Below are 25,145 nucleotides of genomic sequence, written 5' to 3'. Positions count from 1 at the left end.
ATTCCGGATTCCTGGGGACCTATAAAAGAATGAGTGGGAAACTATATTGGCAAGGGATGAAGTCTGATGTGAAGAAATATGTGGAAGGCTGCGAGATATGTCAAAGAAACAAATATGAGACTCTAACACCGGCTGGTTTACTACAACCCCTCCCCATTCCCTACCTGATTTTGGAGAATTGGAGCATGGATTTCGTGGAAGGTTTACCAAAGGCAGAGGGCTTTGATGCCATAATGGTAGTAGTGGATCGCTTGAGCAAGTATGCACATTTCATACCCCTCAAACACTCCTTCTCGGCCAAGCAAGTAGCTGATATATTTGTACAAGAAGTAATGCGACACCATAGAGTTCCCTTATCCATCTTGACTGACAGAGATAAAATATTTAATTTTTGGAAGGAGATGTTTACTACTATAGGGACTAAATTGAAAGGGAGTACATCGTTCCATCCTCAAACGGACGGGCAAACTGAGAGGGTGAACCGTTGCCTAGAGACCTACCTACATTGTTTATGTAATGAACAACCAAGGAAATGGAACAAATGGATAGTGTGGGCTGAACTGTGGTACAACACGACCTTCCACGTCTTGATCAAGACAACCCCATACCAGGCAGTCTACGGTAGGCCTCCACCACCCTTAGTCACGTATGGAGATAGGAGAACCTTCAACAAAGCGGTGGAACAACAGTTACAAGAGCGTGATCTGGCTCTCAGTGCACCGAAGGAAAATTTGGTCATTGCTCAAAACCGGATGAAAAAGCAGGCAGATAAACATAGACAAGAACTGACTTTTGAAGTTGGAGAAGAAGTTTACTTGAAATTAAGACCATATAGACAGAAATCATTGACAAGGAGGAGGAGTGAGAAGTTGGCACCGAGGTTCTATGGTCCTTACAGAGTAATTGAACGAGTGGGGGAAGTTGCCTACAGACTAGCCTTGCCAGCCAAAGCTGAAGTACACAATGTGTTCCATATATCGCAACTTAAGAAGAAATTAGGAGGCCATCAAGTACAACAACATCCACCACCCATTTTGACTGAGGAAGGAGACTTTATTGGGAGTAAGATGGAATGGAGATCTTGCAACAAATGAATGGTTGGTCAAATGGAAGGGAATGTCGGACAATGAAGCAACCTAGAAAGATGTTCGGGCCATGAACCAACAATTTCCACGTTTTAACCTTGAGGACAAGGTTCTTTTCGAAAAGGGAGGTATTGTAAGGCCACAAATTATTTACACTTACAAAAGAAGGGGTAAAAAGGGAAAAGAACAACTATCCAAAGAAGCCAAGGAAAAGAATGTTGGAGAAAAGGAGAGGGGGACCATGAGGCCGTTATAAAGGACTGAGATCGTACGGGAGAGGAGGCAAAGATGAATTTGCTGAAAGCTATGTAGGCTTTTGTGGGAGGAGAGAAGTTTCCGGCTCTCTCTAAGGTGCTGGGGGAGTCCTTGTCGTTTTTCTTCTTTTAGGTCAACAGTCGAGAAGGATTAGAGAGGAGTGTTGGTGTATTTTGGGTAGTGTTTTCCAGGGAGGTTGTTAAGTGATCGAGAGAGACTAGAAGGAGAAGTTGATAGATAAATAAAGAGCATTCTTATTGCTGTGTTCTTCATTCATCTATTTTCCTTATGTTTTCTTGCGTTTGGTTGGCTGTTTTCATTGTGCAGGGTAGCGAGAAGCTTACAGCTAACTCCCAAGCCATTAATAGCAACAAATATCTTAACCAGTAATGTCCATACAGTATCATCGATATCTTTGCACATGGAGAAACTCTCAAATGTATACATTTCATGCCTGGAAAAATTTTGGCCATTGTGACAATTTTTTGTGTGCGTAGCATATATCAAAACAATCATTAATAAAGTCAGTATATAGCATTGGGGATATGTACCTGCTCTAGAAGTGGATGCATTGCTTTTCAGACCCACATCAAATTCTGATATCTCTTCAATAGAGGGGAGAAGATGGTCATTAAGTGAACCCATTTGATGTAGCCTCTTACATGCTTCCAGGCATACAAGCTGCTTAGACAAATTAGAATTCCTAGTTGAAGGACCAACTATGGTTTGAAAAGGTGCTGTAGGAGGTAAAGTTAGCTGACACTCGTAGGATCCTTCACCGTATGAGAGTTGAAAGATTGGTTTCGGACTGAAATATCTATAATTTATAGCAGCAAATCAAAATGTGATCCCTTTGAATTGGCAACTACCAAAAAAGTTAGAGAACATTAAAAATCGATATTAACTGCTTTCAGTATAAGTTCTAGACAGATAAGAGCTCTAGCCCTAGTTTCGCCCATGATCATACCGGTAGAAAATGGAAAGGCACTAATAGTAAGTACATGTTTAAGCATTGATTGACCAACTCCTTATAAATTCTGGTTTACTTCAATAGGAACAAGCTTTTAATAGATTTAATTCATGAGACCAAAAAAAGAAACACATTCACACACACACACACAAAACACAAAACAATAGAATATCTCGATAATTTATTAAATAAAATAATTTTGATTTTAGACCGACATCCTCATAGTATAGAACTATAGAACTTAGAAGAATGGAAATGTCTTGAGTTGTGGAGAAAAGAATTCAAGAGGAAAGATAATCTGTACTTATCACCAGGGAGCTTTTTGCAGTATTGATATATGAGACCAACACTAGAATCTGCAGTAACCGATGCCCCAGTTGCCTCCACAATGTAACAATCTGTCTCCACAATTGAAAAAGGTTTCAAAATGCATGCATCAGGGTCTCTACTCATAGCTGCATCTGTCATTGATCGGTCACTTCTTATGATATCACATAGCTGAGCTCTTTGCTTCAGGTTTCCCCTGTAAGCATTACAATATTTAGGATATCAACAGTACATGGCAGGGAAATAAGAAAAAGGAGTTTAACCCAAGTAAGGCCTGACCTCTCCAGCAACAAAATATATTGAGAGTTGTTCTGTCGAGCACGACCTCGAGATTGTACATAACTACGAACAGTCTTAGGAAGGTCAAACCGTACCACAAATGAGCAATTTGGAACATGAAGTCCCTCCTCAACTACATCAGTGGAAAATAATAGATTGAGCTGCAAACATTAAAAGGTTTTAGCCGTAAACAACTGAAGTTTCTTAAACCAAAATACAATCTGAATGATGTAAATGAACACCTTGCCATGACAAAACAACTTTAATGTCTCCTTCTGGACTTTCGGTGCCAGTGCACCAACTGATGCATTACATCCCGTCACATATGAAACCGTAAAATGAGATAAATTTGCTACTTTTTTCACAATTCTTTCGATAACATTAGCGGCAATTATTCTTTCAACAAATATGAGACAGAGCACCTGCCTAGATACTCTGATACAAAAACGTGAGGCAATTATGCAATGGAAATTAGAACCACAGTTGATGGTTAACAAATAGATTTGTATTTACCCAAATGATTCAAAGAGTTGGAGAAGTTCAAACAATTTAGGAGAAATGTATCCCGAGTCTATAGCTTTCCAAAAGTCAAAACCAAAATTCGGAATATTCTCATTTCCTGAATCCAAAAGGAAAATTGGTAAGCAGCAAACACCAAAAAAGAAATGCACCTTTTGGTGATTTTGATTAAAATAGTAAACGTATAAAAGAAAACCAAACTATGAGAAAAATGGTCCCACTTCAGCAGCAATTGTACCATCTCCTAACCTTGTTACCACCGAGCAAGCACCGTTATATTATGATTTCGTAAAACAAAAATAGGAAAGCAATGATTTCATATAACAAAAATAGAAAAGCAAATCCCACATTCACATATCTCCCTCGTCCTTTCCATTCCTCTTGTCTCTACTCTCTAAGCAAATTTTTCTCCGTTTCTTCACTCTTTTAGCCATGATGCTTGAGTTTTTTTTCATCATGAAGTCACAATTGTCATGGGCATTGTCTTGTTAAAAGACAAGGAAACCCTTGAAGATTGATTTTGTTGACAAGTCCAAAGGAGGTAGAGTAAGATGCTCGGTTTTTTCATAAACTACTTCCTCTTTTACTATGGTGTTGCTGTAGGTTCTACAGATGTTTGAAGTTATCTGATTGTTGGAACTTAAAACAACAAACTTGAGACTTGCACATTAGAAGACACCTCTTTCATAGAGAGTTGAATAATAACCAGAAGGATGACAAAGTTGGGCATTCTCATAGTGAAAGCAATCTAGAACAAGGTTTTCCTTTGGTCATTGGCTTGTAGAAGCTTGATCACCCATGAACAGAACTTTAAGATACCAATACTTCAAAAGAAGGGTGGGGGGGTTTGAGAGAACAGAACTTTAAGATTCTCTCCAAGATGATTTTGGTTAAAAAAAAATTAATAGCTGCATGAGCTTCGAGAAGATCCAATTGATACCGACGACTAGATCAAGAAGCTTATGGATAGAAAGCTTCCTACAACGAATCATTTCCTCTTGAATCAAAGACAATTCCTCATCAAGAAGATCAAACCCAGCAGAAAGAACTGAAACAAAACCCTCATCTTTGGTCTCCATCATAAAAAGAGAAGAATCTTGACCAGATAAAGATTGAAAATAGCAAGTCATGCTAGCACCTGTATATAAATAAATAGACGAAAGCTCCAAACGTAGCAATTAATTCAAGAAGACTTTCTACATTCACAACAATCAAACCAAGGAGCTTTTAAAATTCCAAATGGGAAACACCGAAAAACAGCCATACCCATTAATAATCAACCTTTCATCTACCAATTTAATGTGTATCACTTCTTAATCAGTCTCACAATCAATGAGTGGCTAATGTCTTACTTAAAAATGCCTCTCGGTGGTTACCTTCACCCAGAAGATTTTGGGTCAACCAGTGCAAGACAAGATTGAAAGGAGATTGCCAACGTGGAATTAGATTTGCACCTCAGGGGAGCGTAGACTAATTCTTTTGCAGTCATATTTTTCTAGCTTTTATAAAACCCCCTCTCTTCACAGCGTCAATGAAGATAAAGACAAACTTATATTTCTTCCCTCATGGGTTGTGAGGTGAGCCATCTTGCTTCCTCTTACCTAGGGCTCCCTTTCAATAGTTGTTTAGTCAATTATGTGGATAAGTAGTTCTTAGACAAGCTTCTTAATTATTCAGTCCCACGATCAATGAGAGGCTAATGTCTTACTTAAGAATGCCTCTCGGAGGTTACCTTCACCCAGAAGATTTTGGGTCAACCAGTGCAAGACAAGATTGAACGCAGATTGCCAATGTGGAATTAGATTTGCACCTCAAAGGGACACAGACTAATCCTTTTGCAGTCATATTTTTCTAGCTTTTATAAAATCACCTCTTCACAGTGCCGATGAAGATGCATGGGTTGTGAGGGAGCCATCTTGCTTCCACTTACCTAGGGCTCCTTTTCCATGGCAACCCAAAGAGTATGTAGACAGGCCTGTAGCTGTCTCTTATACACATCTAGATGTGTATAAGAGACAGGACTAATCCTTTTGCAGTCATATTTTTCTAGCTTTTATAAAATCACCTCTTCACAGTGCCGATGAAGATGCATGGGTCTGTCTCTTATACACATCTAGATGTGTATAAGAGACAGGGGATTGAGAGTACATGCGAAGAGGTGTGAGATATGGTTAGATTTAACTCCTCTTTGCAGGCATCAGCTTCTCAAGAGTTTGTGTAATTATCAGCTAGGTTTTATTCTTTTGGATTGGAGTTCATTTCTCTATAGTACAGCACCGGGTTGGAGCTGGCCTTTGATATGCTCTTGTTTTTGTATGTATTTGCATTATTCTCAATAAGAGCTTCGTTTTATCAAATAAAACAAAATACAAAATTTGTTTCTTATCAAGCAACATTGTATGAAATTTATTGTAACAGCACGAAATTGAATTGTAATGGAGGATAAAACAAGCAAAGAGTTCAACAATGTATATAAAGTTATGTGGAATGAAGCAAATACTCACATACCAAGTGGAAATGATTCCCCAATTACTAGTAATGCTTCCTCAAGAAAACGTTTATATTGCAAAAAGCTTTCTCTATAAACCTCAGGTTCCTCATTTGGAAAATTGACATTCTCTAATAAAACTTTAATCGCCTACAGAAGTTATAGAGAGAATACACAAATCACACTAACAGAATCTTCAAAAAAAAAAAAAAGATGGAAAGAATTCAACATATGCAGATGATAATCGAAAGGCATTCGAGTCTTAACTTGTTAACCGTAAATATTACAAGAGGGCCGCGCCAGGCCTGGGCGGTAGTGCAATGACGGTCAAGGGCCAGGGGGAAATATTATAATAAAGAAATTCATACATCTTAATCTGAGTTCTGTTGTATACCCGAAGACAAATTCCCAAGAAGAAAAAAAGAAAGGATGAGAAAAGAGAACGATTGAAAGGGGGAAATGGATGAATTTAGTCGTATGGCCTTTTGGACTAGTCAATGCCCCTTATTAATGGAAAATAAAACTTAGAATTGATTAGTATGCTTGTAAGTTGCAATGAATACACCCAGTTGTCAATGGGAAATTTTTAGGCTTCAATCGAAGTAAGAACTCCCATCTTTGGTGTGTCAGAAAATTGTATATTGTATGCATATTAGCTGACATTTTCTGAATTCACTAATGGCTCTAATTTAATTATAGTTTATCCAATAAGGCTATCCATGCTAGCTTATGACTTTGTATTGTAGTTTACGGTAACTTAATTGGAATGGACATATTTATGTACCTTATTTTGAGGCATGCTAGTTTTTTTCTGAAACTAAAATCTAATAAATATAAAACAAACTACAATCGTACCTCATAGGCACACATAACACCAAGTTCGTCAAGACAATAAGTGATCTTTAAATGATCATTGGACAGTCGTTTCTTCAGTGCCTTAAGCTTACTGTCTACATCTTTATAATGACCTTGCATTGCCCCTTTTGAGTTTGACAATAAAGCATCAAACTGTTCCCAAAAAAAAAAAAAAAAAAAATCACCAATATGAACATAGTAAAATATCATTTAAATTAAGATAATTGCACACATAGGAACACCTCAGACCACAGGGCTTCTATCTTTGCCTTCAACTCCACAGTTTGAGGCTTAGCTGGTTCATAAAATATGCAAATTTCCTTTGCAGAGGGAACATATATCTCCACTTCTTTCTTATCTTCAATAGCATAAATCTACATCAGCAGAAAGACCAGAGGTACTTGAGTATAAAATCATGAATTCTATACTGAGGTTTACTGATTGAATCTCTTTCAAAGTACCTGAGAATCCAAGATACTTTCAAGGTCTGCTATTTGGCATTCACAATCGAAGGAAGAGGAAACACCTAATGTAGGATGATACATGTTTAGCAATATAGTGTTGTCTGCGAATCAGTCGTAAAGACCACATGTAACTTGTAGATAATGTAGGATAACTTGTGATTTCATGCTTTTCTCTCGCTTAGTTTTTCACTTAACCTCTTCTTTTGTGGTCTTTTTTTCCTCTTTGATGCCCTGTGGGCTGACATCAAAGATGAAATCCACTTTGCAGCTCAAACAATAGGATATTTCTGCTGCCTGTAATGTCATTATACTTTCTACCTTATTTATGCCCTGTGGGCTTATGATCTCTAGTAAACTTTCATCTCTCTTAATGAGTGCGATTCATATTGAACAAAGGCATACAGTTCACCATGTAGATTGACATAAGCGCAACTTACAATACTGTTGATACGCATTATGATATATTTACCAAAGATACATGACAACCCTGAGACCATACCTTTTCTAATAACAGGTGAGGCAGTCATTCCAAAAATCTTTGGTTTGTTGTCAGATTTGTGATAAAATTCCTTCATCAAAAGAAGATTAGAAAAATATTCTTCTTTTAGTAAAAAGAACAAAAACATGACAAAATACAGGCACAACACATAATACAGGGAAAAATAGATTCGCAGCAGAGATATTAACCTTCATGATTTTCGTATAAGGGTGATTACCAGTAACACGATGGCATTCATCAATGATCATCAAGCATACGGTTCCCAGTCTAAAATATGCCTTCCTCAGTGCATCAAGAAGAATTTGGGGGGTCATAACGAGTACCTATTCAGCAATTATATATGAAATGGTACAAAAAGAATACCCAGAATCAAAATCAAGAAGCAAGAGTGGGCCCAGAGATATTTGCAAGTTAAATAATTTGAAATTTTAGTCTGTTTTTAAAAAATAGTTGGTTCAATAGGTAGTGTCCTTAAAAAATAAGGTATAAAAAGGGCAAAAAAAAAAAAGGGAAGAAATTGGTGCACGAATGTTGTGGTCCAGTATTGTTGTTAATATCAGTGATGGTCCTTATCAATAAGCATTGTGAATGAAACGTATTTTTTTAATTTCAGTGGCAATAGCGACTAGATGGTCTCTCCCTTTCTGATCTAATCAAATCATAAGCAGCAGAATTATAATAGAACGTCACCTTTAACTGGTATTGACTGATAGCAATGCCATACTATGAAAATATGTACTAAATTTATATCAGACCGCTGGTCCAGTAGACATGATCTACGTTAATTAAAATGAAAGGTTCTTATATTTGCATTCTGCAGACTGTCCGCATCTTTTCAAATGACCGTCGCGCTTCAGATTTTATCAGGTAATATTGCTTTAAAACCCAATCGAGGAGGCAGGGAATATATACAGTAGGAGCAAAGAAAACAATAATCATGACCAATTCCAACATCAAACTGAATGTTGCAGTCCTTAATGCTTACGCAAGATTCAAAATCATAGTCGATTTTTTCTTAATAATATTACATTATCAATGAATGAGGACTCAAACCGAGGAAAGGCATATGGACATTAACGTTTAATCGCCAAAAACAGGGGAGTGGAAAAGATTGCAACAGTAACACATTGGAGCAAAAGTCAAAAGTAACCAACGTGAAAGATAGGAATACATGTATACATAGTTATACGGCCTTTAGGTAAAAACATACATCACGTTCGCTTGTTTCCTTGTCCCAGCAGTTCATATTCCAATCATCGACCCCCATGGCACCATAATACTCCGCCACTTCAAAATCAGTATGAACTTTAATAACGTTAAATTGCTGCAATAACAAATACCAAGGTTTCAAAATACAAATCAAGCGTCGGCAAATTGCAGGAACATTCCTTATTAAGGAAAAACTAATAGCCTAAAGTACGTGCCTGATGAACCAAATGAACAGTCGGAGCCAAGAAAATGATGAACTTCTTATCACCACTGGACTTCATAGCTTTTCCAATTTCTTTTATAAGCATCACTGCGATCATAGTCTTTCCAGATCCTGTTTCCAACACGGCTATGGTGTTCCTCCTCATCCCAACTTCAAAAACCTCCCTTTGATACCTACAATGCACCAACATTTAAGCAGCAAATTATTTATCGATTGGTGCGTCGGGAAGTAAAGAAAATGATCAAACAAAAAGAAAAATGCAAAGACACCTTCTAGGAATAAAGCCCTCGTCCATGGTTTGGTTGAAATTGGACTGATCAGAAGCAGCACTGGGCTCCAGGTCACTGAATTTTCTCTTGTGAGCACCATCACGATTTTCCTCCTCAGGCTCATGCATGGCAAACGTTGCTGATAAAATGACAAGTTATTCGCAAGAGCTGGGAAAGAATGATAGTAAGAGGAAAATGATCAGAACCCTAAAAATTATGGAAGAACTATTTAGAAAAATAGGGTTTTTTTTAAAAAAAAAAAAAAAAAAAAAATCTAATGCGTCTCTTAAGTATTCAATATTCATCAAAACAAGCAACTTGAGAATGTCTAATTTTAGACCTATCAGCATGTGTAACGTCATTTATAAGTTGGTGAAGAAATCGATTACTAAGGAGTGTTTGATGGTGGACTTGAGTGAGTTGAGTGGGCTTAAAAAGCTCACTCGGTGTTTGATAGTGGTGAATTTTAAAACCAGTGGGTTTCAAACCCATCGTCTTACCCCCTCGTTTCACGCCCCATTTTGCAAGTCTATTCTTCAACCTTCTCTCTTCTGTCACGCGTAATTAATCACCACTCTCTTTCTCTCTTCTCATTTTCTCCTTTCTTTCGTTGTTTGGGTTCTCTTCTTCGTTTGATCTCTTCGTTCTCCCTCCGGCTGGAATGGGTTGTATGTCTTTCATTTATCCGGCTGCAATGGGTTGTATTTCTCTCCATCTCTTTGTTCTCTGCTTTGGTTCCTCCGTGTATGTTTTTTTCTTTGTACGTCTCTTCGTTTTTCTGATTTTGATTGGGTTTTTTGGCTTCTCTGTATGTCTATTCTTCGATTTCGAACGATTTTGTTGTAGATCTAACAATATTTCAGTTTTTTTATTTTATAGTAGATCTAGGTTTTTTTGTGCAAATCTACTTTTTTTTTTTTTTTAGATTATCTTGTTCTACACTGACGATTAGTGTTAGATATAGGTTTTTTTGTTCAGATCTACTTTTTTTTTCTGCGATTATCTTGTTTTACGCCGACAATTAGTGTTAAATTCGTCTTGATTTTCTCATGCATGTTTGATATTATTCATATTTTTTTTATTTCGATTCCTGTTGTCCAAAGGAAAACCTTTATAATTTTTTTTTTATCTATTTATATGTTATTAGATCTGTTTTTGTTCTTCCTCATGCATGTTTTATATTATTCCTTCAAGAAGTTTGATGTTCTTCCTTCGTTGTTTGATTTTCTGGTTTGAGACTGTTTAATGTTCTATTTTGCGATTTCGATTACGGACTGTCAACATCAAACCTTGATGATTTTTATCTTCCTACTATCTACTGTTCTACTTGCTTGAATGAGTTTTTTTTAAAAAAAAAAAAAAAAAAATCAATTTATATGTTATTAAATCCGTTTTTGTTCCTCCTCATACATGTTTGATATTCTTCCTTGAAGATGTTTGATGTTCTTCCTTCGTTGTTTGATTTTCTGATTCTGGACTATTGAATGTTCTTTTTGTGATTCTGATTCCGAACTATCCAAAGCAAACCTTGATGATTTTTATGTTTCTGTTGTCTACTATTCCACTTGCTTGAATGAGTTTGTTTTTTTTAGCAATTTATATGTTATTAAGTTCGTCTCTGTTCTTCCTCATTAATGTTTGACTTTCTTCCTTGCAAACCTCTATAATTTTTATAATCTTCTTCTTTCTCTTACAACTACTGTCTACTTTTCTGATCTGCTTCCAAACTTTTTTTATCCAGATTTTCTCTTGTCGCTTCAATATTAAATCATGTGTCTTCCCTTGCCCTTTTTCTTTTGCTTTTCCATGTAAATTGTGATGGCTTTTATGTCCTAAAACTCATGGTTTGTAAACAATAGAACTTATTTTGGAAATTCAATAAGTTGTTATTGAATATATTGCTTATTAGAAATCCAATAAACCTAAAGGTCCCTTGATTATTACATGAGTACTTGAACTTTATGTGGAGACATAAAAGTGGACCAGTAAATAGTAAAAAATGATCTATAATATATGAACAAGGTTGGGTGTCTTATTCTGGTAACGCTATTGGATGCGGCCTACTCTATAATTATTACAAAGAGTTTTAAAGTGTTACAAATGAAGTTATTTTAATTCGTACATGTTATGACATGAAGAGTGGGAGCGTCCTGTGCAAATGAGTTTTGTACAAAATTGGACCACGAAATCAATCACTATTACTTTATAACGTTGTTTACTATTTAAGACTGACTATTTCAAAGCGATTACCTAGGTAACTTGACCTTAATCCTAAGCTAACTATAAACTCCTGTTTATTTAGGATTATCCTTTGATCTGCAAACGGTGAGAGTAGTCCAACGTCACTACTCAATAAACCTCTCATTTTAGGATAAGACCGAATAGATAGCTAGGGACATAGAGTACAAGATGGAATTCACTCCTACCCGATTAGGGTTAGTAGAGAGGTTATTCAAGTTATAGTATATAGCCAAAAAGGTCTATAAAAATGTGGATGAGATTGGGTACCTCTGAAGGAAATCTAAACAGAGATCTCCATAAGTAGTGGAAGTGGATCGTTCCAAATTCCATTCATAATGAACACAACAATTATAGTCTAACCGGAAACGAACAAATTATACATAACTAGAAATTACAGCATGCTACAAGAAGATACAAGGGATAGAGTATTCATACCTTTGAAGAACTATTCTTCAAGTATCCCTCGATCAGTCTCCAATGCGTCCAATGATGCACTCGAACGCAACGAACGGAACAACCAACAACATAAACAACTGGATGCCCTCGAACCCGATCGAGTCCAACTTGATTCACGAACGAATTTAGAACACCACCACAAGTGTTACCTTGGTATTCTCAGTGTAAGAATCCAAGAGTTGTGGTTTTTGTATGATTTTGGATTGAGGAAAATAGGAGGTATATGATCGAATAAGTGGGAGATGAAGATTGTCTATCATATAGACGATGTACTCACTTGTTTAGAAGATGAAGCCTATCGTATAGACTTTGCTACTCAATCGTCTAACAACGATCAACGAGTAACTATCGTATAGTCAACTCTTAGCTCGATCGTGTATGCTGTCAACGGACCAAGGAGGTCTGAATAATCATCTATGAAAGAGATGAAATATTCATACTCACCTCAAGCTTGAACATTCATCAGACCACAGAGGTCTGAATGTATAAGCTCTAAGGTTTCCTTGGCTCTATAACCCTTTCCAGTAAAAGATCATTTGGTCATCTTGCATTCAAGGCATGATTCACATACCGACAAAGAGTTTTCTTCTAAAGTATTTAGAAGTCCACATTCTAACAACTTCTCATGCCTATTGAGGTTTATGTGACCTAACCTTAGATGCCAAAGATGGGGGTTTTCAATAAAAGAAACCTTTGGTCTTTTTACAGTTGTCGCTGTTTCGAACATTTCAGTATTAAGCAAGGCTTTTATGACTAACAGTCTTAATACATACAAGTTATTTTCTATTGAGCCAAAACCAATCTCCATACCATTCTTGAAAATAAACACTTAATTCTAAAAAACAAAAAAAGAGATGGTATAACCTTGTTCAATCAAACAAGAAACTGAAATTAAGTTCCTCTTGACATGAGGAACTACATAAACATTATCCAGTAACAGATAACGTTGCTTATCCAAAAATAACTTCAGCCTGCCTACAGCAACAGCTGAAACAACCTCACCAGTACCGATTCGAAGAGTCAACTCTCCATCTTCTAACGTTTTCCAAGAACTAAATCCTTGGTAGAAAGAACTTACGTGATTAGTAGCACCTGAATCAAGTATCTAGGCTAAATCATCATTCTCTACCAAACACATCTCCAAGAAAAATAAATCACATTTACTTTCTTTAAACTTCTTCCTCTTTTGGAGAGTAGTGGGATCAGTGTTAGAACCTATATAAGCTCCAATTTCTATTTTAGAGAACAATTCTCGTCGATGAACTTTTCCAGAGTCAGCAACAATTCCTTTCTCTTTTAGTCCCTTGGCATTCAAGAAAGATTGGAGATTATCTTGGGAATGACACTACTGGTTTTTTTTTTTGTCATCCATCCCTTTGTGCTCAAAAAGTGAGAATGACGTTCAAACAATTCTTGCAACGAGTCCATGACTGACATGCAATGCTCATGTTCTTAACCTTTTTGGCCAATGTGATGCGTGTAATTGTGATGTATTATGGTGTGAGTTTATGGTGATGTGTATTATGTGGTGAACATGCAAGTTTCCCTAATAAGACCCAAGTATAAGCCTTCTTAGGTTTCCTGGTAAGTCCAGGGTCAAACACAGGGCTACTAAGTAAATATGTGCCAGACTCTTCGATTCTATTACGGTGGTAAATAAATGAAGTGGGTAGTGTTTGAGTAAGAATCTTTCCTATGCGACGGAGTTGAACGTAGAGTTGATGAAAGCGTAAAGTTACAATGAGTATGCGATTATATTTATAACCTATTGTTTTAATATTTCATCATATGAAACATATAAACCATAATTCTTATTCTATTTTATGATACTTAATATAAATCATATTTATATTAATTCCTCCAATTAATGTATCTAATACATCATATCAATTATATCACATATAACTAAATTTCCTCTTGTTAATTTCAACACTTCAAATCAACCCAAAATCTTATTCTTAACTTGAACCCATTGAGCTACTAAGGGCACCTCATGGATCTGTAGCTTGAAGCTCCAATGGTACGTGAATAACTGACTAAACTCTTTAGTCACGAGATCCACCATCCGTTAACTGTTGGTCACTCCACTAAAGAACGATAGCTACAATCTTCGCACTACATATATATTTCTGTGTTCATATGACCAATCAACAGTGCGATAACCCTTCACAAATCGCTCGTAAGTACAACTGGCCAATTTACCGTTTTGCTCCTATAGTTACATCTAACTCCTTAAGTACCACTAATTCCTCTAATGAACAATAAGTCATAGTTCTACTATGACTGAGTCCTCTCTTCCCAAGAGAGTGTGTGGCCACTATGTTCAAGATTCGGAATCAACCTTTAAGGGAGCAATTTATCTACTTACCTCTGTTTCGGGGAAGGAGTGAATTTCATCTTGTGTAGCTGAGTTCCCGACTCCTCAATCAAACAAATCCCCAAAAGGTAGGCTTGTTAAGTTGGCAATCTGACCACTCTCGCCCATACTAATCAAAGGACCACCCTCATAGGCAGGAGTTCCAACCTCACTCAGGATTAAGGTCATGTCACCTATGGTCATTTTAGTGAAATGTAAGTCTCAATTATCAACGACGTTATATAAAGAGACTAATCATCTTGTGGTCCGGACTTATACAAACTCTTTGTATAAGACATCCCCACTCGCATGTCTCCATATGAATGGTTAGGGTTAGACTATTTGTAGCACTTTACAACACTTGTAACATCTACAAAGCAAGCTGTAATCGTAGTATTGCCAGGATAAGGTATCCCTCCTTTATCCTTATACTACAGATCATTTAGGTTATTACTTAAGGCATGATCCACTTGTATGTCTCACATACATGCTTTAGTTACATGAAATAGCCACGGATATTAGTTTATTGGATATGAGTAAATGCAAATAAAATAACATTTATTTTATTAATAACAATGTGTGTACAAAATGTTTACAAACTATGAGAACACCGAGAGAATTAGGACACCAACCCCAACAACCTCATCCTGGGGATACTATGGATGTGGCCTACTTTGTATCCTTATATAAACGATATGATCCTGAGACCGTTCATGTGGAGACATGCGAGTGAGGACATCCTATGCAAAAGAGTTTTGCATAAGACCAAACCAAGAAATAACCATTTTTTCTTTATAATGATCGTTTACTATTAAAACTAATTGTTTCAATTTGATGACCTAGGATAATTCGATCTTAATCTTGAGCTAACTATGAACTCTCGTTTATTTGAGATTATCTTTTGAGTTGCATAGGTGAGAGTAGTTCAACAGCACTGTTTAACAAGCCTCCAATTTTAGGGATAAGACCGGATAGATAGTTGGGGATATATTCCTGCAAGATGGATTCGCTCCTACTCGTTTTAGGGTTAGCAGATAGGTTGTTCCTTTAAGTATTGATTCCCAATCTTGAACAAAGGGGCCCCGCCCTCTCATGGCCGAGAGGGACATGGTTTATTAGTTGGAATATAAATTAATTGTTCAATAGAGGATCAGTGGGAGCATAAGGAGCAAGATGTATTTACAGAGGTAAAACGGTAATTTTGACCTAGCTGTAAATAAAAACGACCTGTGAAGGACTGACTTATTGATCATGGTTAAATCAAGTGGACAGAAATGTATCTATAGTGAGGAGAGTGCAACCATCAAGTTAAGTAGTATGTCTTGATGGTTAACGAATATTGATTAATTCGGTTTAAAGAGTTTAGTCAATTAATCTTAAATCGTTTGAGCTCATGATTTGTTGGTCCATAAGATCCCTCTAGCTCGTAAAACATTACACCCTGGATTAGAAAATTGAGCGAATTTGAAGTGTTCAAGTTTGGAATTAGGGCCTGAACTTGAAATATTCAAATTCAGTTTAGGATCTAGATAATTATTTTTTATATAATTAAACGTTTAAATTCATCAAAGTCAAATGTAATTGGAGAGTTTAAAATATTTAAATATTGATTTAAATATTGGTCACATGAAGAGGATTCATGTTTGAATCAGGTGTTTCATTAATTTAAATTTGATATTAAATTATTATATATTTATTTAATTAATTATTTAAATTAAATCAAAATTAAAATTTAGATTTTTTTTTTAGAAAAATGAATTTTAGTTTAATTTAATTAAGTTAATTAAAATTAAATTTGAAGTGGTTAGTGGGAAAATCCAAGTTTTAAAATTGTTTAAGTGGATTAATCCAAGATGTTACACCTATCCTACTTTCTTGGTGCTGATTAAAATGTCAATCAGTTGAACCAAGTTGTGCTTGCATGTATTTACATGATAAAAGACTCAATTTTAAGAGATTGAACCCCATGCAAGTGGTTTTTCACAGAAAATTTTGAACTCCCTCAAACCCTCTTCTTCTCTATTTCTACTAAACTCAATTCAGAGTTTCCACCACTCAATCCAAGGCTGATAATAGTAGAGAAGCTACTCTCGATGGTCTACTAGAGATTTGGAGATCAATTTCGTGGAGTTCAACAAGAATCAAGAAGAATTCTACAAAGGTATACACATATGGAACCCTCTTTCTATTGAAGCTATTTTAGCATCCTTTGAATTCAAATTAATTATAATTAGAGTGCTTAATGATTATATCTGCTTCCGCATTTTGCTTCTTTACTCTATTAGTACAAACATCTTACTTATTTAATAAAATATATGTTGTTTTGTTTCATTTTTAGTTGTATTAATCCAAAAACCAATAAACTAACTATTGCGAAATCGACAATTAAAGAACACAAAAAGAAATGTAGAGATAGAGAAGATCGACATACAAATATACGTGGTTCACTAACAGTGTGTTAGCTACGTCCACGGGCAGAGGGAGAACAATATTATTAGAGACCCTCGTACTTGGTTGTTCGAAGTGCCAGCAAATAGATTTAAGGCATTTCAACAAATCTCCACCTTGACTTGAATTCTCTCCCAGATAACAGATGTACCAAAAATGCAACATAAATCAATATTGTCAGACATACCCAGACTTCTCCCTCATGCCTCAAAGTGTCCCATAAAGGGGGCCACTAACAATTCAAAACATTCAGCAAGTCCAAACAATGTTGGAACTTGCCTTGTGGAACAGATTTGGTGAACATATCAGCAGGGTTATCAATAGTACCAATTTTCATCACTTTAACTCTATGCTCACCTCTTAAGAAGTGATATCTTACATCTATGTGCTTAGTTCTCCCATGATGAACTTGATCCTTGGCTAGGCATATGGCACTCAAACTATCACAATATACAATAGCTTGGTCATGATGCAAACCAAGATCACGAACTAACCCCCTCAGCCTTATTCCCTCTTTAGCAACTTCTGTCAAGGCCATGTACTCTGCTTCAGTAGTAGACAAAGTAATTGTAGGCTGTAAGGTTGCCTTCCAACTAACAACAGAACCACCCAGAGTGAACACATAGCCAGTCATATACCTTCTACTGTCAACATCTCCAGCATAGTCAGAATCAGAATAACCGGTCACCAAACACTCTGTGCAATTCCCATAAATAGGACCAACATCAGATGTACCTCTAAGGTAACGAAAAATCCTTTTAACGACTTGCCAATGCTTCTTCCCAGGTTGACCTATGAACCTGCTGACAACACTAACAACATGGGCAAGATCAAGCCTATTACAGACCATAACATATATCAAACTTCCCACTGCATTAGTATAAGGAACTCGAGACACGTACTTCTTCTCAGCCTCAGACTGTGATGAGAATACTGATGACAAACGAGCATTTACAGCACTAGGAGTATCTATAAGCTTAGCTAATGACATACCAAACCTGGACAATATTTTCTGAATATATCCTTTCTGCAACAAGAAGAGCTTATTCTTATCTTTGTCTCTATAAATCTCTATACCTAGAATTTTCTGAGCAGCACCCAAATCCTTCATATCAAACTCAGCACTGAGAAGATTCTTCAATTTTAGAATATCAGACTTGGACTTTGCAGCTATGAGCATATCATCTACATATAAAAGTAGATAAATCATCGAACCATCATCAACTTTGTTGTGATATACATAACAATCATACAAACTCCTGTTATAGCCAAATCCAAACATATAGCTGTCAAATCGTTTGTACCACTGCCTTGGAGACGCTTTAACCCATATAAAGATTTCTTCAACTTGCAAACATAATCTTCTTTACCTGGACACTGGAACTCATCTAGTTGGGTCATATAAATCTCTTCCTCAAACTCTCCATTTAAGAAAGTTGTCTTCACATCTAGTTGTTCAAGTTCCAAATTCTGATGTGCTATTATAGCTAGTAACACCCTGATAGAAGTATGTCTAACTACTGGTGAGAAGATCTCATTATAATCAACCCCTTCCCTTTGTGTGAACCCTCTAACAACAACTCGAGCTTTATATTTAATGCCCTCTGAAGATGATATTCCCTCATTTTTCTTGAAGACCCATTTACAAGTGTCAATTTTTCTCTCCTTAGGTCGTTTAACTAATTCCCAAGTCTGATTTTTGTCAAGAGATTCCATCTCATCCCCCATAGCAGCAAACCATTGAGCAGACTCACCACATGACACAGCTTCTCTATAGGTGGATGGCTCATGAGGATCCACCTCTTCAGCAACCTGCAATGCAAAAGTAACCATATCTTCAAAACCATACCTCACAGGAGGTCCAACACCAACTCTTCTAGCTCTATCACGAGCTATGCTCGGTTGATCTACTCGTGATCTAGAATTCTCAGGCAAAGCAACTTCTGACGTTTCAGGCACATTAATTTCTGGTTGTACATCAGTTTCTTTAGTAACTTGTTGATCTTCTCCACCTTGATGTTGTAATCTTTCACAGCTGAAGTGAATTTCATCTCCACCTGTTTATCAACACTACTACTTTCTCCCACATCAGTAGACGTTACAAAAGGCTTTACAGTTGAGTTAAGCATGGAATTTTCATCAAATATCACAGTCCTACTAAGTATGACTCTATTCTCAAAAGGTGACCAGACTCTATATCCTTTAACTCCATCCCTAGAACCCACAAATATACCATTTCTAGCTCTTGGTTCTAATTTACCCTCATTAATATGATAGTAGACAGTACAACCAAAAACTTGTAATAAAGAATAATCTGCAGACTAACCAGACCACACCTCGTAAGGTGTTTTACAATCAATAACTGTGTGAGGTACACGATTAATTAGATAACATGATGTATTTATTGCTTCTTCCTAAAACTTTCTAGCCAACCCTGCATTAGAGAGCATGCATCTTGCTCTCTCAAACAACATCTGATTCATACGTTTTGCAACCCCATTTTTCTATGGAGTATTCTTAACAATGTGATGGAGAACAATCCCCTTAGCTTTGTAGAACTCATTAAATTCAAATCCACAGAATTCTAGACCATTATCAGTTCGCAGCCTTTTGATCTTCTTCCCAGTTTGATTTTCAATCAATATCTTCCACTGCTTGAAATTCTTGAAGGCTTCACTTTTATGTTTCATCATAAAAACCCAAGTCATTCTTGAGTAATCATCAATTATCGACAAAAAATACCTACTACCTCCAATAGATTCAACTTTGAAAGGTCCACAATAGTCTGAATGAATATAATCAAGTGTTCGTTTTGTACGATGAACACCTTTTAGAAACTTGCTGCGATGAAGCTTCTCAAATACACAATGTTCACAAAATTCAAAATCCTGCACCTTGTGCCCACAAAGAAGATCTCTTTGATAGAATTTGCATCCCTTTTTCACTCATATGACCAAGTCTCATATACCATAACTTAGTCAAATCATCCTTGTGAACGACCGACAATGCAACAACAACATAACCTATTATCGTGGAACCTAATAGAAAATACAGTGTTCTACGCTTTATGCCTTTCAGAACTAGCTCAGAACCCTTATAGACATACATTGCTCCACCTTTACCTTCAAAACTGTAACCCTTGCTGAAGGAAAAATAGGCATGCGCAGCGGAAATGAGGATCAATTTTACTCTAATTGCATAAATTAAACATACAACCCTAAATTAATTAATTAGGATTTTTTTTTTAAATATTACCTTTGAAGCTCCCGAAACTCTTCTATCTCTGCTCGAACACGAATTGGACAACTACTAGAGTTGACCTACTGTTGACCTACTATCCTCTGGACTCAGAACTGGGTTGTGAGACCGGATGGATGAAGAACCTGAGAGAGAGAAAGAGATGGAAATAGAAGATGGATTTTTGGGTTAGGTTTAGGTTTTGAATTTTTCTAAAAAATAGTGATTTTTTCCACCCCAAATTTAGAAACCAATTTTGGCAAAATATCAAAAGTCTTTTATCCAAATTGAAAGCCCAAATTTATAGACAAAAGCCATGTAAAATTACATGAAACAACTTCATAAAAACCCAACACCTCAAAATCCACTATCTAAGTGGGCTTGATGTCTCCACTATAAGCCAACACTTAGCCCACTATCTTGTTAATGGAATTATCCAACACAAATTTGAATTTTTCCACTAACTTTAGTCAATGGGCAAAATAGTCATTTTGTCAAAGTCAAACTTTGACCGAAAAGTCAACATTTTGACTTTTTATGTTTTTTTTCGTGTTGACTAAATCTGATCTCCCGAGCATGAATCCATATTCATTTTCTCGAAATTCAAATCATATTTGAATATAAGGCCCGTTAAAGTTTGACTTTTCAAAGTCAAAAGTCAATTCTTTGACTTTTTACATCTTTGACCATTTCCATTATTTTCGAGCTGCCAAATATGAACGTATTCATATTCTTGATATTTAAATCACATTTAATCATTAAAGTTGTATCTCTAAACTGAAATCGACCACTATATCACATATACTTGTCAGTTTCTCTCTCTTCACCTAATTCGAACAATTCGAATCATTCTATCATACTGTTCTATGTTTATTCCATATGAGCTAGTAGGGGAACCTAGTGAACCTATAGATCATGGGCTCCAACAATCCGAGATTAGCTGGCTAAACTCTTTTAGATGGAGCTAATTACTATTCGTTAACTAACGGGTCATTCCACTATAGTCCCGTAGTTGCACTCTCGTCACTATAGATATATTTGTATCCATTTGATATAACCATGATTAGTAAGCTAATCCTTCATAGGTTGTTTGTAATCTCGGTTAGGTCATAAAAACCGTTTTACCCTCGAAACTACATCTTGTTCCTTAAGTTCCACTGATCCTCTAATGAACAATTGGTTTAAGGTCCAACCTATAAACCGAACCCTTCTCGGGCTAAGGAGAGGGTGGGGCTTCTTTTCAAGACCTGGATTCAGTACTAAAGGGAACAACCTATCTACTATCCCTATAACAGGTAGGAGTGAATTCCGTCTTGCACCTTATGTTCTCAGCTATCCAGCTGATCTTACCCTTGAAATGGGAGGCTTATTGAGCCAGTGATAATGAACTGCCCTCACCGATGTAGATCTAAGGATAATTCCGAGTGAATAGAAGTTCATAGTTAGCTCAAGAGTAAGATTAAGTTACCTAGGTCATCAATTAACGAAATAGTCAGTTTTATACATTAAACGGCGTTTCGAACGTACAAAGTGACTATTTCATGGGGAACTCTTTACATAGGATTCCCCCATTTTCATGTCTTCACATGAACGGTTTAGGATCACATAGTTTGTACTAACTACAAAATGGGCCGTATCCATAGTGTCCCCAGAATAAGGCGTCCAACCTTATTCATATACTATAGACCATTTTGGCTATATATTTGAACTTGATCCACATTTATGTCACTACATAAAGTTCAAACTTAAACTTAATAGCCTCAGATCCTTAGTTTAGTGGATTCATGAATATAGAATTTAAATTTACTAAAGATTTTCAATAACAGCTTTATTGAACAAGAATATGATATTACAAACTACGAGTTTTAGGACATAAAATCCAACACTTGCTATCGAGTACACTAAAGGATATCAACCTCTTCTTCATTAGTGGAACATGCCTAACCTCTTTTAAAGTGTAGAAGGCACCATTATGTGTTTGTATATTGACTAAACCGATTCCAACTATCTTGCACGCTACACCATTAGCCGTACTAACTTTCCCTCCATCTATTTGCTGATAGGTTGAGAACCACTTTCTATTTGGGCACATATGTTAAGATGCCCCAGAATCAAGAACCCACACATCATCAGAATGTGAATGTTCATTCACAACTAAAGCTAGATCTCCTTCAGAATCGATCTCGACTTCTTTAGAATCAATCTCAATTTGTGCAACAGGGGCGGATGCTTCCCTTTTGTCACTCTTTTCCTTCTTTTCCTGATTCCTTTTTATCTTAGGACATTCGGTTTTCCAATGCCCCTTTTCTTTACAGTAGTTACAAATATCATCTGACTTAGAACCCTTTGACTTTGAAGAACTTTTATTCTGGTTCAACTTCTGCTTACTAGAATTCATATGTCCCTTGCTCTCTATAGCAGCTAACCCAGATGCCTGACTTTCTGTAACTGAACTTCCTGCATTCTGTTGGTCCTTTCTCATAAGCAGCATGGACTTTGTATCTTCTAAGGTCATAGTTTTTTTCTCTCCAATATACGAGTCAACGAAAGTATCATACAACGGGGGCAAAGATGTCAACAGAATTAGGGCAACATCCTCATCATCAACCTTAACCTCTACGTTACGCAGATCTAATAAAATTCTATTTAATTGATCTAGATGGTCTCGTAGAGATGTACCTTCCTGCATACGTAGATGATACAGACGTTTCTTCAGAAACAACTTCTTGGTTAAAGATTTCGTCATGTAAAGACTTTCTAACTTCAACCAAAGACCAGCGATAGTTTCTTCATCTACGACCTCGATGATGACGTCATCAGTCAAACGTAGCATGATCATCGAATGAGCCTTCTCCTCAAGAGTCTGCCACTCTTCGTCATCCACGACAACCTTCTTTGACTTACCCGCCAGCGGCGCCCACAGCCCCTACTGCTTTAGCAAGGATCGCATCTTGATCTGCCATAAACCAAAACTGTTCCTCCCGGTAAATTTTTCAATCTTTATGTTCACGACAGACATCTTCAATTGTCAAACAAATGCGGAATTTCGAAAAACCCTAACAAGGCCTTGATACTAATTTATTGCGAAATTGACAATTAAAGAACACAAAAAGGAACGTAAAGATAGAGAAGATCGACACACAGATATACGTGGTTCATTAACAGTGTGTTAGCTACGTCCACGGGCAGAGGGAGAACAATATTGTTAGAGAGAATGTTTTCAAAAATTACATCAAAACGATGCCTCTAGGTTAAAGAGTTTATATAGCAAGACCCCTGTACTTGGTTGTTCGAAGCGCTAGCAAACAGATTCAAGGCATTTCAACACTAACATCCAAGGTTATCTTGTAGCTTAGACATATATGTAGAGATATACGGGTGGATCATGCTTCAATAGAAATAAATGGGTTTCATGACATACCTTTGAAGAACTTCCTCTAAGCTTTGAACCAGCTGCAAATCTCCACAGAATCTTGTAGTAGACCACACCAAGATCTTCTCTACTGTCATCTTGGAGCTCAAGATTGAGTAGTGGGATTCAAAATAAGTTGGAGAAGCTCACAACAACAACCCAGTAGAAGAACAACCTTCTTCTCTCACGAATTTTTCAGAAAAATTGTTCGGTTGCATTACCTTCAAAACACTTCAATATCTTCAATATATTGCAGACATTCATGCAAATAAATTTTTTGCATGAGATGCAGCTCATGCTTGGAGTTAATGAAGAGTTAAAGGAAGCTACACGATCGCTTAGTGTCTAACACTATCGCGTAGCTCCATCGTTTAGCACAGAAAATTTACTACACAATCGCTTAGCTCCATCATCTAACGCCTGAAGCCGATCGTTTAGCGTGCGCAAAAGGTAAGCGATCACTTAATGCCATCACATAGCATTCAACACATCGCCCAGCTGCTGCACATAGGTAAGCGATCACGTAGTGCTATCGCTTAGCATCTCGACGCATCACTTAGCTGTCGATAGAGGTAAACGATCGCGTTTACTATTGCTTAGCATCTCAACGCATCGTTTAGCTCCCGATCAAAGGTTAACGATCGTGGTAAGCAATCGCTCAACATTATCATATAACTCTTCATCACATCGCTTAGCTCCCACCCAAAGCTACACGATCGTGTAGTGCCATCGTATAGCAATACAACACATCGCTTAGCTTCAGCAGGTACACGATCGTCTAGCACATAACACCTCAACGATCAACGCCCAAAGCTACATGATTGCTTAGCTTTTCTTCACATCGTCTAACGCAGAAGCTAAACAATTGCTTAGCTACTGAAGCTCAACAATGATATGAACAGAGGCTGATTTTTTGGAATCTGCAACTCGACCTCTTCGCTTGTTTCTTCGATTTACAGCTTAATTTCAACTCTAATGACTTCAAATAAATTATAGACTCTTGGGAACACATTAAAGCTCATCAAGCAAGAGCCAATTTCAAATTTAAATGAGAAATTAAAAGCCAAAACTGAAAGAACCATATCAGTACAATGGTTTCATATTTTTCATAAAAAAACACCCACCAAACAAAAATTAAACCAAATTGAATGCTTATTAATGCTCTGATACCAATTTTTGGAAGGTACCAATGTACAACGGAAGAAACCAGGATCCATAAGCACTCTAGTTCATTAATTTTGGCAGAAAAGAAAACATGCTTCAACAGAAATAAATGGGTTTCATGACATACCTTTGAAGAACTTCCTCTAAGCTTTGAACCAACTGCAAATCTCCACAGAATCTTGTAGTAGACCACCCCAAGATCTTCCCTACTATCCTCTTAGAGCTCAAGATTCAGTAGTGAGATTCAAAATAAGCTGGAATTAAGAGAATTTGGAGAAGCTTACAGCAGCAATCCAGGAGAAGAACAACCTTCTTCTCTCACGAATTCTTCAGAAAAATTGTTCGGTTGCATTACCTTCAAAACACTCCAATCTCTTCAATATATTGCA

The 25,145-nt window shown here is 36.7% G+C and overlaps 2 protein-coding genes across 3 annotated transcripts in view; both read right to left on the bottom strand.

Annotated features, from left to right (window-relative positions):
- The window catches only part of LOC120075903 (endoribonuclease Dicer homolog 3), a 34,611-nt gene extending 24,935 nt beyond the window's left edge, over positions 1–9,676 (bottom strand). Inside the window, exons 1-14 of one of the 2 annotated variants that reach the window (XM_039029645.1) lie at positions 9,443–9,676; positions 9,166–9,346; positions 8,952–9,065; positions 7,930–8,064; positions 7,742–7,811; positions 7,240–7,304; positions 7,021–7,152; positions 6,779–6,931; positions 5,944–6,073; positions 3,430–3,535; positions 3,159–3,351; positions 2,917–3,077; positions 2,615–2,833; positions 1,892–2,157 (exon numbers count right to left, since the gene is read on the bottom strand). In XM_039029645.1, the coding sequence (XP_038885573.1) occupies positions 1,892–2,157; positions 2,615–2,833; positions 2,917–3,077; positions 3,159–3,351; positions 3,430–3,535; positions 5,944–6,073; positions 6,779–6,931; positions 7,021–7,152; positions 7,240–7,304; positions 7,742–7,811; positions 7,930–8,064; positions 8,952–9,065; positions 9,166–9,346; positions 9,443–9,570 (2,053 nt within the window). In that variant the 5' untranslated portion in view covers positions 9,571–9,676. Of the gene's footprint in view, positions 1–1,891; positions 2,158–2,614; positions 2,834–2,916; positions 3,078–3,158; positions 3,352–3,429; positions 3,536–5,943; positions 6,074–6,778; positions 6,932–7,020; positions 7,153–7,239; positions 7,305–7,741; positions 7,812–7,929; positions 8,065–8,951; positions 9,066–9,165; positions 9,347–9,442 lie in introns of those variants that run through there. The other variant, XM_039029646.1, reaches the window with a different exon arrangement.
- A 7,467-nt stretch (positions 9,677–17,143) lies between these two features.
- On the bottom strand, positions 17,144–18,054 carry LOC120076188 (secreted RxLR effector protein 161-like). The gene is made up of 2 exons (XM_039029954.1): positions 17,421–18,054; positions 17,144–17,175 (listed from the first exon to the last, which is right to left on the bottom strand). The coding sequence occupies exons 1-2, from the start codon at positions 18,052–18,054 to the stop codon at positions 17,144–17,146; spliced, it is 666 nt and encodes a 221-aa protein (XP_038885882.1).
- Positions 18,055–25,145: the final 7,091 nt, after the last annotated feature.

Source organism: Benincasa hispida, chromosome 4, assembly GCF_009727055.1.
Source record: "Benincasa hispida cultivar B227 chromosome 4, ASM972705v1, whole genome shotgun sequence".
NCBI lineage: Eukaryota > Viridiplantae > Streptophyta > Magnoliopsida > Cucurbitales > Cucurbitaceae > Benincasa > Benincasa hispida.
This window is presented reverse-complemented; position numbering and strand designations above follow the sequence as displayed.